The sequence below is a fragment of the Coenobita brevimanus genome, chromosome 2 (assembly GCF_032717465.1).
Source record: "Coenobita brevimanus isolate Jiangsu-jjx chromosome 2, ASM3271746v2, whole genome shotgun sequence".
Lineage (NCBI taxonomy): Eukaryota > Metazoa > Arthropoda > Malacostraca > Decapoda > Coenobitidae > Coenobita > Coenobita brevimanus.
Window position 1 is genome coordinate 1,022,501 of NC_136955.1, and position 14,349 is coordinate 1,036,849.

Sequence of the window (14,349 nt, forward strand, 5' to 3'; positions counted from 1 at the left end):
AGAGAAAGGCAAGAGAGGAGGAGAGAGAGAAAAGGAGAAAGGGAAGTGAGAGGAGAAAGGGAAGGGAATCGAGGAAAAGGAAAGGGAAAAGTGTGTAAGAAAATCATGAAGAGAGGGAGGTCTGAAATCCATCCATCCATTTCTTAAACACCCTCTACTTCCATCTTAAGACGGTTTTATTCAGCGTAGGAAAAATTTCATGGGGAAAGGGGTGACTAGAGACTACTTTTTACGTAACCCCTCCAGTTTGAAAAAAATAAAAACGTCAGGAAAGCAGAAATCAGATAGAAAAATTGATCGTAATTCTTCCTGTGTGTGTGTGTGTGTGTGTGTGTGTGTGTGTGCATTTGTTTTGCTTAGGATGCTTCTGTATGTATGTCTAAATATTCTGTTTGTAATATTTTGTATATGTGTGTGTGTGTGTGTGTGTGTGTGTGTGTGTGTGTGTGTGTGTGTGTGTGCATTTGTTTTGCTTAGGATGCTTCTGTATGTATGTCTAAATATTCTCTTAGTAGTCTTTTGTGTGTGTGTGTGTGTGTGTGTATGTGTGTGTGTGTGTGTGTGTGTGTGTGTGTGTGTGTGTGTATTCTTTCTGTGTAGTTCATTTAACATTCTTTTTCTTGTTGACTTAGTGTGTTTTTTTCTTGTTTTTTTTTAATGTGTTTTTCTTGTTTTACTTAATGTGTGTTTTTGCTTGTTTTAATGTGTTTTTTCCCCCCAATCTTTTGCTAATCACTCTTTTTCCTTAACAGCCAGCGTGAGACAGGGGGAGCCAGGCGGGGTCCTAAGCCCAAGAATAAGCCAAGAGAACCACTTCACCACACCAGGGTAGGTAGTAGTTGTAGTAGTAGTAGTAGTAGTAGTAGCAGGAGGGGGAGGAGGAGCTCTGTTAGTGGTAGAAGCAGGTGTATGATGGGGACTGGGGCGGAAGGTGTGATGGTCGTGGAAGTAGTAGTAGTAGTAGTGGTGGTGGTAGTGCCGAGAATAGTAATAGTAATGGTAGTATAGGAAGACAGGGAGGAAGTTATGATGGTAAGTAATAGTAGTAGTAGTAGTAGTAGTAGTAGTGGTTCTTATTGTTGTTGTTGGTGTTGTAGCTGTAGTAGTAGTAGTAATAGTAGTAGTAGTAGTGGTTTTTGTTGGTGGTGGTGGTATCGATGTTTAAGTAGTAGTGGTAGTAGAGGTGGTAGTAGTAGTAGTACCATAAATACTTGTAGTCAGCCACCTCACACTGCCTCAGGTCAACCTCTTCAGTCCAGTGATGCGTTTTCCTTTATATTTTTAAGGTATTTTAGGGGAGAGAGAGAGAGAGAGAGAGAGAGCTAGTGACCTCAATATCCAGGTCAACTCGCAGTCTTTGTCACGCATGGTGCCTCCCCTCTCTCTCTCTCTCTCTCTCTCTCTCTCTCTCTCTCTCTGCCTACTTACCTACCTAACCTCGCCCCTCCACGTCCCACCTACCTATTGCCATCCCACCTACTTACCTGTATACTTCATAACCTATCTACTTACCTACTACCTACGTATCTACCTGCCTACCCACCTACTTATCTACCTACCTACCCATCCACCTACCTAACCTCGCCCCTCCACGTCCCACCTACCTATTGCCATCCCACCTACTTACCTGTATACTTCATAACCTACCTGCCTACCTACCTACCTACTTATCTACCTACCTACCCATCCACCTACCTAACCTCGCCCCTTCACGTCCCACCTACCTATTGCCATCCCACCTGCTTACCTGTGTACTTCATAACCTACCTACCTGCCTGCCTGCCTGCCTGCCTGCCTGCTGCCTACCTACCTACCTACTTCACTTCTCTGGCCACCTTACTCTGTGTTTACCTACATATCCACCTTCCTTCCTCCTACCCCTCACACCTTCCCTTCCTTCTCCCTCTGAACAGGTGAACATACTGTAGATTAATACTATGCTAGTCACGAAGAAGTGCTACTGAAATGACCATCTTGAAGAAGTAGAGGGGGAGGAAGGGAGAAACAGATCTGTAAGAGGTAGGAAGTAGGTGGATATGCAGATACCCTCCCTCCCTCCCTTCCTTCCCTCCCTCCCTCCCTCCCGTTAGCCTTGTGATTATACCCTCCCCTCCCACTTTACACCGTCCTTCAATCCCCCCTCCCCCCTCCCTTCCTTCTGTCTTACACTCCCTCCCTCCCTTCTTGTTATCCTCCCTCCTTTCTGTCTTATACTCCCTCCCTCCCTTCTGTCTTACACCCCCTCCTTTCTGTCTTATACTCCCTTCCCTTCCTTCCTCTTATCCTCCCTCCCTCCCTTTTATCTCCCTTCCTTTCCTCCTCTTATCCTCCCTCTTGCTCTTCAGCCTCCCTCTTTTCCTCCACCCTCACCTCTTCTCCCTTCCTCCTTCCTTTCCTTCAGTGTCTTCTTATTCCTCCCTTTTCTTCTCTCCCTTCCTCCATACCTTCTGCTTTTCCCTACTTCCTGCTTTCCTTCCTGCACTCCCTTCGTTCCCTGTAACCCACCCTCCCCATCCCTCCCTCCCTATCTTTCTTCCTCCCCTCCCCTCCCCTCCTCACCCAGTCAAGCCAAATCTTCCTTCATCTGCTTCCTGCTCCGTCCCCCCCCCTTTCCTTCTTCCTTTCCATCTCTCCTCTCCTTCCCTCCTTCCTTCCTTTCCTCCTTTATATTCCTCCTTCTTTCCCTCCCTCCTTCTTTCCGTCCTTCCTTCTTTGTTTTCCTCCTTCCTTCTTTCCTTCCTTTCCTCTTTCCTTTCTTCCTTCTTTCCCTCCTTCCTTCCTTCCTCTTCCTCTGTTTCTTCCCTTCCTTCCATCCTTCCCTCCCTTCACCCCTCCTCCTTCGTTCCATCCATCCATCCTCCCTCATTCCTTTGTTCATTCCATTCATCCATCTATCCATTCCACCCTTCATCCTCATTTCTTAGGCCCCTCCCTCCTTCCCTCCCTCCCTCCCTCCATCCATCCATCCATACAGACATACATTCCTCACATTTCCTTTCTTCTTCCTCATTCCTCTTGCCCCTCCCTCCCTCCCCTCCATCCATCCATCAATCAATCCATCCATCCATCCATCCATCCATCCCTATTTCCTTCCTCATTCCTCTTGCCCCTCCCTCCCTCCCCTCCCCTCCCTCCATCCATACATCCATCCATTCCTATTTCCTTCCTCATTCCTATGTTTCCTCCCTCCTTCCCTCCCTTTACCTCCATCTTTCACTTCCTGGTATCTCATCCTTTTCTCTCTCGCTTTCTTTCTCTCTCTACCTACTTCGTTTCCTCCCTTCCTTCCCTCCACTCCCTTCCCTTCCTTTCCCTGCCGTCCACCATGGTCCTTTCGGGGGATAGGGAGGGAGTTGAGGAACGTTTGTATAACTAGGCAGTTCCACCGACCAGATATATCAGTGCCACCACGTGAAGGCCACGAACCACTCCCCTGAGATGAATAAAATGGAGAGGAGAAGGAATGAATAGGATGAAGGAATGAAGGAGGAATTGATATAGTTGTTGTTGATGTTGTTGTTTTAAAAGGTGAAGGGTTCAAGGCAAGTGCGGGTGTGCAAGGAAGGAATGTGTTGTTTTTGTTTTTGCCCTGATAAGTAAACAAACCATCTTTTCACTGTTCTGCTGATGACGTTATTATTACCGTATTATTATTATTATTATTATTATTATTATTATTATCATTGTTATTATTGTCGTAAATTAAAGGGCTTTAGTTATGTGGTGGGATGAGTCTCCTTGTTTACTAGTCAAATTAACACAAGTCTGACTACACCTGGCCATCACCTGAGCTGAAAGGGGTTAGGGATCTTTATCAAATTAGAATAAATGCTGTCTATCTGTCTGTCTATCTATATCTATCTATCTATCTGCCATTTAGCTGCCCTTTCTCCAGTTCACACACCCCTCTGTTATATCTCTCCATCTTATCCCTTCATCTCCTTCTCCCCCCTACCTCCTCCACCCACCTCACTCAAACTCTTCATCGCAGCCTGGTCCTCTTCCTTCCCTTCCTCCCCCCACCTCACTCACACATACTCTTCCCGTCAGTCTCGGCCTACCCCTTCCCCCACCCCCGCTGCCTTACTTACGCTTTCCTAATCTCATCCTCGGTCTGCCTCTCGCCTTCCCTTGCCACCTCACACACATACACTCTTCTAGTCAGTCTCTCATCTTCACATTCAAAATTGGTGCATAAATCTTCCCCTTCCTCACACACACACACACACACACACACACACACACACACACACACACACACACACACACACACACACACTCTCCTAGTCAGTCTCTCATTTCAACAACCACTACGTCAATAACAAGGAAGGTGGACGGGGACCCAGGAGTGTGTTTGGTGGCTTGAGATGGTTTGTATTCAGGGCTGGGATGAAGTGCGTCGCGTCGTGCAAGGTACTTAGGAGTCCCGGGGCGTGGCCAAGGGTTGCTTAATTGTGTACAAGCGTTAAACCGGATCCTCAAAAGCGTTTTCAATGAGGTACGATATGTTGGGCAGGAGAATGATGGAGGATTGTGTTTCTTAGGGCCGATCAGAATGGTGGACTAAGTTGGTTGGGTAGATGATTATGTTGGGCAGGAGAGGCATAGCGAGAAGTGGAGGAGAAGGATGAAGGATTGTACTGTATTTGCAAGGGCCGGTCAGAATCTTAGACTAAGTTGGTTGGACACAAGATAATTATGTTGGGCAAGAGACATAGCCAGAAGTGGAGGAGAAGGTTGGAGGATGGTGTTTGCAAGAGCCGGTCAGAATGGTGGACTAAGTTTGTTGGACAGGAAATGAGTATGTTGAGCAGGAGACTAAGGTAGATAGTGGTGTTTATGAGAGCCGATCAGAATGTTGGACTAAGTTTGTTGGAGAGAGAATTATGTTCGGCAGAGACAAAGGTAGGCACATGACTGGTGAAGGATGGAGGTGTTTGTGAGAGCCGATCAGAATGTTGGACTAAGTTTGTTGGAGAGAGAATTATGTTGGACAGAGACAAAGGTAGGCACATGGTTAGTGAAGGATGCTAGTATATCTGGCACCGATCAGGATTTTAGACCAAGTTTGTTTCCCATACTTTCTTTACACACAACATTACAACGAAGGCGGTGTGTGTGTGTGTGTGTGGGGGGGTAATGACGAGGTTATGATCCAGGGTAGACATTAATAACAGTCTGCTGGTGTGGGCGTGGGCGTGGCCGTGGGAGTAGGCAATGAGTAAATGATGCAGGATAGACGCTGATAACACGGCACAGTCTGCTGGTGTGGGCGTGGCCGTGGGAGTAGGAAATGAGTAAATGATGCAGGATAGACACTGATAACACGGCACAGTCTGCTGGTGTGGGCGTGGGTATGGCCGTGGGAGTAGGCAATGAGTAAATGATGCAGGATAGACACTGATAACACGGCACAGTCTGCTGGTGTGGGCGTGGGTATGGCCGTGGGAGTAGGCAATGAGTAAATGATGCAGGATAGACACTGATAACACGGCACAGTCTGCTGGTGTGGGCGTGGGCGTGGGAGTAGGAAATGAGTAAATGATGCAGGATAGACACTGATAACACGGCACAGTCTGCTGGTGTGGGCGTGGGCGTGGCCGTGGGAGTAGGAAATGAGTAAATGATGCAGGATAGACACTGATAACACGGCACAGTCTGCTGGTGTGGGCGTGGGTGTGGCAGTGGGAGTAGGCAATGAGTAAATGATGCAGGATAGACACTGATAACACGGCACAGTCTGCTGGTGTGGGCGTGGGTGTGGCAGTGGGAGTAGGCAATGAGTAAATGATGCAGGATAGACACTGATAACGCTGACTGTCTGCTGGTGTGGGCGTGGGTGTGGCAGTGGGAGTAGGCAATGAGTAAATGATGCAGGATAGACACTGATAACACGACACTATCTGCTGGTGTGGGTGCCGTCCTCACAAGAAATGGCAGCAAGGGTAGCACAGTCGCAATTAATAAAACAGGGTGGTCCATTCTCTCTCTCTCTCTCTCTCTCTCTCTCTCTCTCTCTCTCTCTCTCTCTCTCCATTACGACGGCCAAAATAATGAATTGCAAGGTGGAGCAAAAAGAATGTAGTGTTGCAAATATGAGGTGTGTAGTGTTGCGTGATGTTGCAGAAATGAACTGTGAATAATAGTGGTATGTTGAGAATGTGTGTGTGTGTGTGTGTGTGTGTGTGTGTGTGTGTGTGTGGAAAATGTATGTGGGTGTGTTTATGTACAGAATTGTGTGTGTGAGTCTGTGTCTGTGTCTATAAAAACATGCATAAATGACCTAAAGATATTCAACAATGATGCAAATATCTACATAATATTTACAATTAATAATGTTTTTAAAATGTCTCAATATGCGTGTTTTAAAACCGTATATCACATTGCAAGTCAGTGTTGAATTATTGCTCGTGTTGCACAGGGGATGAGTAGCTTGTGAATGATATGTTGAGAATGTTGCAAATTAATAGGAAGGTGTAGTGAGCATGATTGAGAATGATAGTAGTGAATAATGAGAATATTGCATGAATGACAGGGAATATTCACTTAACCCTTTCAGCCCGAGGTTTTTCTGATTGGAGAGGTTTGATATAGTATTCCTGTCAGTCAAGGAAGTTCCCTAACACCATTTCCTAAGCGATTTATTCTGCTTATTACACCTTACCGTCTTCTGTGTTACATAAACCCTTGCAGTTTCGCCATACGCTGCATAAAGTACAAAGTGATATTAACTAGCCCTAACCAAAAATAAATCGCTAAGGAAGAGGCGTTAAGATTACGAGTTAGCTTTCATTAACCCCTTCAGTACGAGAGGTCTTCACTGACGAAAGAAATTGCTGGAGGATAAGAATTTACTAATCTTTCTTCCTCCTCCTCCTCCTCCTCCTCCTCTTCTTCTTCATCATCATCATCATCATCATCATCATCATCATCATCATCATCTCCTCCTCCTCCTCCTCCTTTTTCTTCCATCATCAGGAAATCTAGGTGAACTGCAGGCTCAAGTTACCCTCATCCTGCAATCCACCATCGTCCTTTCGGGGGATAGGGAGGAAGTTGAGGGAAGTTTGTATCAGTGCCACCACGTGAAGGCGCCCCTCAAACACAAACCAATACGTAATGTGTGTGTGTGTGTGTGTGTGTGTGCTGAGAATTGCTGAATACATTAGATTGCGTGTGATAATTGAGTGTTGAATGAATATGTTGATAATTGTGTGAATGAATTAAGAATGAGAGAGAGAGAGAGAGAGAAATTGTCAGCAGAGTGTGATACAGATAAAAGGTAAGGAGAGGAAGGGGAGGGATTGTGTGTGTGTGTGTGTGTGAGAGAGAGAGAGAGAGAGAGGTAGGAGGGGGGGGGAGCGAGGCACGTGGTGAAGGCATGCATAAGGTTTCATCCACTCCCCTATACTCTCCCTCCTTCCCTCCCTTTCCTCTCTCCCTCCCTCCTCCCTCCCTTCCTCTCTCTCTCCCTCCTCCCTCTCATCCTTCCCCTCTTTCCGTCCTTGATTCATTCTTTCAATCATTCTTTTACTGATTTCTTCGCTCCTTCCATCTATCCATCCAGCTATCCATCCATCCATCCCATTTTTCTCCTCCTTCATGCATTCAGTCATTCATTCCCTTCTTCTTTCCTTTCCTTCATCCTTCCTTCCCTCCATTCCTTTCCTTTCAGTCTCTTCTACCTCCTCAGTCTTCACTCTGCTCACACTTTTCCCCCTTCTCCCCTTCCTTCCTTTCTTTCCTCTCACACTTCCTTCCCTTTTCCCTCACCCGTACTCACCCTGCTTGCCTCCCTTTCACCCTAATCTCCTCAGACTCCTTTCTCTCACCCTTCCCTTCACCTAAGAGATTTCCCCCTTCACTTTGCACACCCTCTCTCTCTCTCTCTCTCTCTCTCTCTCTCTCTCTCTCTCTCTCTCTCTCTCTCTCTCTCTCTCATATCGTTTTCGGGAACCGCATCAAGACGGAATTGCTTTAAGAATGATTTAAAACACATTTACGGTTTTAAAATGGACAGATAATGCAGGTGTTTCACGAGCATATCAGAAGCAAAGAATAGCGGAACAGACAGACAGGCAGACATGGGAGGGAGGGAGGGAGATACAAGGGAGGGAGGGGGTAGTCGCCAAGGTAAGCCTGTGTATGTGTGTACGTCATTGGCTGCGACTTATTCTCCCTTCTCCCTCCCGCCCCCCCTTCCTCTTTCTTCTCTCCCTTTCTCATTCCCTTTTCTTCTTTTTCATCTACTTCGCTTGGTCTTGGAAGCGCGGGGAGTGAGGTATAGGATCAAGAAGAACAAAGAAATCAAGGGAAATGAACACACCAATACAGCCCCTTGCGCTTCCCAGCTGCTGGTGCTACGTTCGGATCATGTTCTTCTTGGCTTAAACTTCGATCATTTGACTTTAAATACAACTTCTCCTTTCAGATTGTCCCATTAAATATAATTCATAGTGTCATTCTAGCCGGCACACACGCATCATATGATTTCCTTCGAAATTTAAATGAAGGAAATACTGTATTGGTGTGGAATGGAATCCAATATGATGGACTCGAACGCAGGGACCGGTCTGAAGAGCAGCTGTCGCCATCACAACAAACCTCCTACGCCCGCCACCCGGCCCGCGCAAAATCTACCTTTTCCCGCCTTTTTCCATCTCTATTCCCGTCAGTCAATATACAATTGTCGATCTGATTCCTCTGAAGTCTTTGAATCTCAACTTTAACTAGGAGCAACCCCAGAGAATGACACGTAACAGATCAAGCGTTTGCTAGACAACTTAGGTCATTATTTTTGGCGCCAATTTCAAGTTTGTAATTATTCTAACCTCCATCTTTCGCCGTATTTATGAGTATTGATTCCTGTTTTGTTGGTGTAGGTGGTGTCTGGTGGCGTTAATCGGTGGGGTACGAAACGGATTGGGTCCATATATTGAGTTTCAAATGTAATGAGCTGTTGCCATAAATATATCCCTTTTTTCTGTTATATTAATGGCATTTGAAGATTGGTAGGATAGACGTGAAGTTACAGGCTTGAATTACACAGTATAAGTTGTATTTTGGTATTTCTTACCTGATTGGAGGTAGTGATTTTCTGTAAATGAATATTATTGTTCAGTTTAAGTTCTCTCTCTCTCTCTCTCTCTCTCTCTCTCTCTCTCTCTCTCTCTCTCTGTCTCTCTCAGACGGAACAGCAACAAAAACAAAAATGCATCACCAGACTGAATGGGTTGAGAAATCCACTCTGAGGCTGGCCATGATACAGTTCACACACACACACACACACACACACACACACACACACACACTCGCTGGTGCAGTGGTAACGTTCCCGCTTGCCAACTGGTGGACGGGAGTTCGTGCCTTGCTCAGGTTGTGAAAAGTTTCACTGACGAAGTGGGTGGTTACTGTCCCCCTGGAGCAAGGGGACGGGTGTGTGCATGTGTGAAGGTCACAGCCTTGCCCTTAGATCGGACTATATGAGCTCTCAGCTCCCTTCCGGGAGGGTAAAAGCTGACGATCATGACCATCAAGTGATCTTGACCGACCCAGTGAATTACACACACACACACACACACACAATTCCATATCCTAGCTTGGAGGCAGTTCATAGTAGTCACTGTTTCCAGGATTAAGGTGTGTGGCCTAAGATGGGTAGATAAAGAGATAGAGAGAAGATAGATAGATAGGTAGGTAGATAGATTGGTCCATATGAGGTTCAGTACACTGCGTGACTGGGCCTTGTGCTTGATAGGAGAATGATAGCCAGAATTAACCCACCCCCATGCTGGCTAAGTATGAATGTGGTGGAGGATGACTGATGCATGTGAAAGATGAAGTGTTGTAATGGCTGTATTTATTTATGTAAGAGTCTGCATTAATCTGGGTGCTGGAGGGGGGACACCTTCATGTGGTGGCACTGATATAATGAGGCGGATCAACGGCCTAGTTAAACAGATGTCCCCCAACTACTTCCCTGTCCCCTAAAAGGAAGATGGCAGACTGCAGAAAAAGGGCAACTTCAGCCTGGAACACACTGGGTTCACATTGAGTTGATCCTTGGGTTGCCATTACTACTACTAGAATCTATGTCAATTTTTTTTAATAGCCTTGTGATCTTGGATAAGGGACTGAATAAGGAGGCTGCCAGAGATTGAGCAGTGTGGATACCCGCCATTAAGTGATGAAGGCCAATGCATGCTAGCGCTTTGGGGCTTTTATAAATAATTTGATACTAATCCTTTGTTTTTTGCAGGAGAGTCGTTCCAGTAGTCTTGGAGGAGGGGGTGGCAGTACCAACACCACCACCGCCACAACCACCACCACCACCACAACCACCACATCCTCAGAGATCGAGCCCAGCAGCAGTAGCAGTTCGTCATCATCGCGGCCAGAGCTGGACACCCCCACCGAGGATGACGATTATGATGATTCCACAGACGCCGAGCCTTCCATAAGTGCCACCAGCAACACACCAACCACACCCACATCCCCCACCACAGTCACCACAAATGCAGCGTCTTCACCACAGTCTACCACAGCTGGCTCATCGGGGTCACCAACTGTAGCTGCTGCCAGTGCCTCTCCAGCCACCGCAGCAACCCCTACCACTGCTACTACCACAGCCCCTACCACACCTACCACACCCACCTCTCCCACCACATCACCATCATCCCACCACCACCACCACACTGGGAAACGCAAAGCAGAGCCACTAAAGGATGGGAAGGTTGGCGTTTCCATCATAAAGGACAGCAGTGAGAGTCCACCCGCTAAGCTACCCAGGCTTTCATCCCCAAAGTCCCCAACACCTGGATCCCAAGAGTCATCACACAATCACCTGCATCACCATCACCATCATCATCACCACCACCACAAATCACCCAAGTCACCAAAGTCCCCGCCAGGCACCCCAATCGTGTCCCCCAAAACCCCAAAGAGTCCCCCAGCGGCCCCGATCGGCACCCCAGACTCGGGGAAGAAGACGGAAGCCGTTGCCCCAAGTCCGATCCACTCCCCGACACAGATGAACGGCACTTCGCTGGACCCCAAACAAGCCAGCAGCCCGAAGGAAGCGACGACGGCGAAGGAAGACCACGTAGCGACTGTGTGTGAGGGGGCCAAGAAGGAGGAAAAGGAAGAGGATCAGAAGCCACAGGTAGAAGAGGAGGAGGAGGAGGAAGAGGAAGAAGAGGTGAGTCAGTAACCATGTTGAAGCATTTCATTCTGTATTGGTCTTTAATCCCATTTAGGAGGGGAAGCCTGAGTGAAAGAAATGGGGAAGAGGGGGAAGCAAATTGATATTGAAATATAGTACAGTATCTGTATATTATATCAGTTTTTAACCCTGTCATGGTGAGGTCTGTGGACATTAGTGTTTCATTCCAGCTAATAACAGGGGACTTTATTCTGATATTTAGCGTAGGAGTCTGAGAGTGTTAATACTTGTACCTTTAACCCTTCCAGTGTTAGGACAACTTTAGTATTTTATTCCAGTTTATGCCTTATACAGTATGTACTTTTATTCAGCTGAGTGTCATAGGAGGGTAGGTGTTCATATACATGATTATGATGTGTGCCACAGAATGAGATAATTTAGGCTGTGTACATGGTAGCTGTTTCTCACTGACCTTTTCTTTTATGGATGGAGCAGTTTTTATGGACAGAGCGACATGGAGGCGTTTTGTCTGCAGCCACTCCTTATGGGATTAGGGCATCGGGTTATAGATAGATAGATAGCGCTTCACTTAGCTGAATAAAATCATGTGGCAGTTGACAAAGGTACATTCCAAAGTGTGATATTTTGAAACATCCCTGACGGTCAACAAGAGCCTCCTGTACCACACGCTTCTAAAATTTCCTCCAGTAATTTAATGGCTTGGTCTGTCTATTTATCTATCTATAACAAGACACCTCAATCCTGTAAGGGGTGGCCACAAACAAATTGCCTTCACGTCACCCTGTCTGCCATTTACTGCCCTCCCACCATTCTCTCGTATATTTCATTTGACTCCATCCCACCATCTCATCCTTGGTCTCCAGCTTCCCTCTCACTTCTTAGTACCTTAGTACAGCACATAAATCAAGGGAATAATGGGGGAGAGAGAATAGCATGTACAGTAATGAGAAACCTTGAGTGGCACATATTCAAAGACCTTGGTGTGAGGGATGTGTGAGCGGTGGTGAGGGTTGGCAGGCTGATAGGGGTGATAGTAGCCATGGTGATGATATGGGAATGTGGTAAAAGGGAGACGAGCCCCGGTGATGCTATGGGAGTGTGGTGCAAGGGAGACAGCCCTGGTGACGATATGGGAGTGTGGTGCATGGGAGATAAGTAAGGCGTACTGAGACGAGTGGCACTGTGGGGTAATAAAGAATAAGGACAGGTATGGGATAGTGGGCATTACAGAGAGTGAAGATGCTGATAGCGGTGATAGTAGCCATGGTGTTGATATGAGAATTTGGTGCAAGTGAAACAGGGAGTGGAAAATATGGGCAATGAAAGGGATTATTTTAACAGATAGTGGTGATACTGACCTTGGCAGTGTTATGTATAAATATGCTGCAAGGGAAATGGAAAGATTATAAAAAGAGTGGCACTGTCAGATATTGCACAATGTAGAAACTTAAAATGAAAAATGTAAGAGTAGGATGAGGTTGGGAAAAGAAAACTTGCAAAGTACGGGAGTTTTTGAAAGAAGAAGCATTTTACAGGATGTAATCCATAACTAGGTGGAACTAAGACTCTTGTATTATTTTGTTGGGACCATGAAACTCAATACAGTGGACTCTCATCATTATATCTGAGGGTCCCGCCTCCCCCAGGTGGGATTTCATGCAACTGTGTGAAAATAAATGAGTACAGTAGCATAGTCCAGTACTAAAAATGTAAACTATACCCATTTTACACTAACCTGGCCCATAATGTTGCCCTTTTTCACCTTATTTAATATCCTTGTCATAGCACTTCATCATGACTAGTACAGTATTACTCTAGTCTGTTATTACATCTCAGCAATCATGATGGGGAGAGGGTAGTTTCAGGCCAGGTTGGAGTAAACAGGGTAGGAAACATTTATTGCTGTCTGTTATGCCCCACTTAGTGTCCATTATTCATTATAGCCGATGAGAGTTGAGTGGGCCTCGTGTTGTTCGTTTTATTGCTCTTTCTTCCATTTTAGGTGACTCTACCCTGTGTTATGAGATTAAAGTTGTCCTGTGACCTAGGAACCACATACAACACTGGATGGTAGCCATGTAACCAAATAATGGGATGATGTGGAGCTTATTATCGTGCCCCTGTTAACTCAGTGGAGAGATGCAAGTGGGACATCCACCCAGGAGCCAAGCCTCCACACTCTTCCCCACACATTGCTGCAGGGTAACATCAGTTCACTGCTCAGGAAAACCCTGCAGGGGCAGTTGCATGCATGTGGTTGATGGGTCTGCTTGGCCAGGCAGATGAAGGTTACTCAACAACAACTTCTTTAATACCAATGAAGTGTACGTCAAAAGCTTATAAAATGCTGCTGTGTTGAGGTGTTACAAATCACCAGAGTTGCGTAAAATACAACCCTTAACCTCTTCTTTTTATGTCAGTGTCTTCTTAGTATAACAGACTGCCGTAAATCTAACTGTTTGTTCCCTCCACAGGTGTTTGTTGCCCCAGAACCAAGCTACTGGTATCGCCGCAACCCACTGGCTGACGAGATCTTCATCACCGACGTCACCGCCAACTTCATCACAGTCACCATTAGGGAGTGCAAGAAGCGGCAGGGTTTCTTCAAGGATGGCACCGATGAAAACCAAAACTCACAATCCTCAATTAAGTGATTCGGCGGGATGGTTGAACGTGGGAAAAGGCACACGTCACATGCATTGATTCGTTGGTGAAGTGATTCCTACTCTTTCCTGCTGAATATGCAAAGATGGAGTTGCAGCAGCTTTATCATCACGGACTATAAACATCTTGAAGACTGATTTCTCATAGAGTCAGGCCTGAATCAAGTGTTGTATTGAGGTTCTTGGATATGCAAGTACTCAACAGAATTACTGCATCGTTCAAGAAAAGACCCACAGCTGTAGATATAAGTAATATATATAACCCATAGGATGTTTGGAGAGTGCAAGTGTGAAAATTGTGCCTCATGGAAACAAATGTGATGTTATATAATTATATTGCAAAAATGATGCCTAGGAACATCACGGTACTGTTCATCCATTTGTTGTGAAGTCAAGAGTAAATGGTTGATTGCTAGAAAATTCATTGCATAATTATTTGATATTGGACAGGATAACCTTGCTGGGAAAAGTATATAATGATGACTACGCTCCAGTATATTGGAA

The 14,349-nt window shown here is 46.0% G+C and overlaps 1 protein-coding gene across 1 annotated transcript in view; it reads left to right on the forward strand.

Moving 5' to 3' along the window:
• LOC145391446 (uncharacterized) overlaps window positions 1–13,952 on the forward strand; it is a 26,066-nt gene extending 12,114 nt beyond the window's left edge. Inside the window, exons 4-7 of the mRNA XM_080266062.1 lie at window positions 753–828; window positions 10,259–10,295; window positions 10,353–11,197; window positions 13,657–13,952. Coding sequence (XP_080122188.1) covers window positions 753–828; window positions 10,259–10,295; window positions 10,353–11,197; window positions 13,657–13,836 — 1,138 coding nt within the window. The 3' untranslated portion in view covers window positions 13,837–13,952. The remainder of the gene's footprint in view (window positions 1–752; window positions 829–10,258; window positions 10,296–10,352; window positions 11,198–13,656) is intronic.
• The last annotated feature ends 397 nt before the right edge of the window (window positions 13,953–14,349 follow it).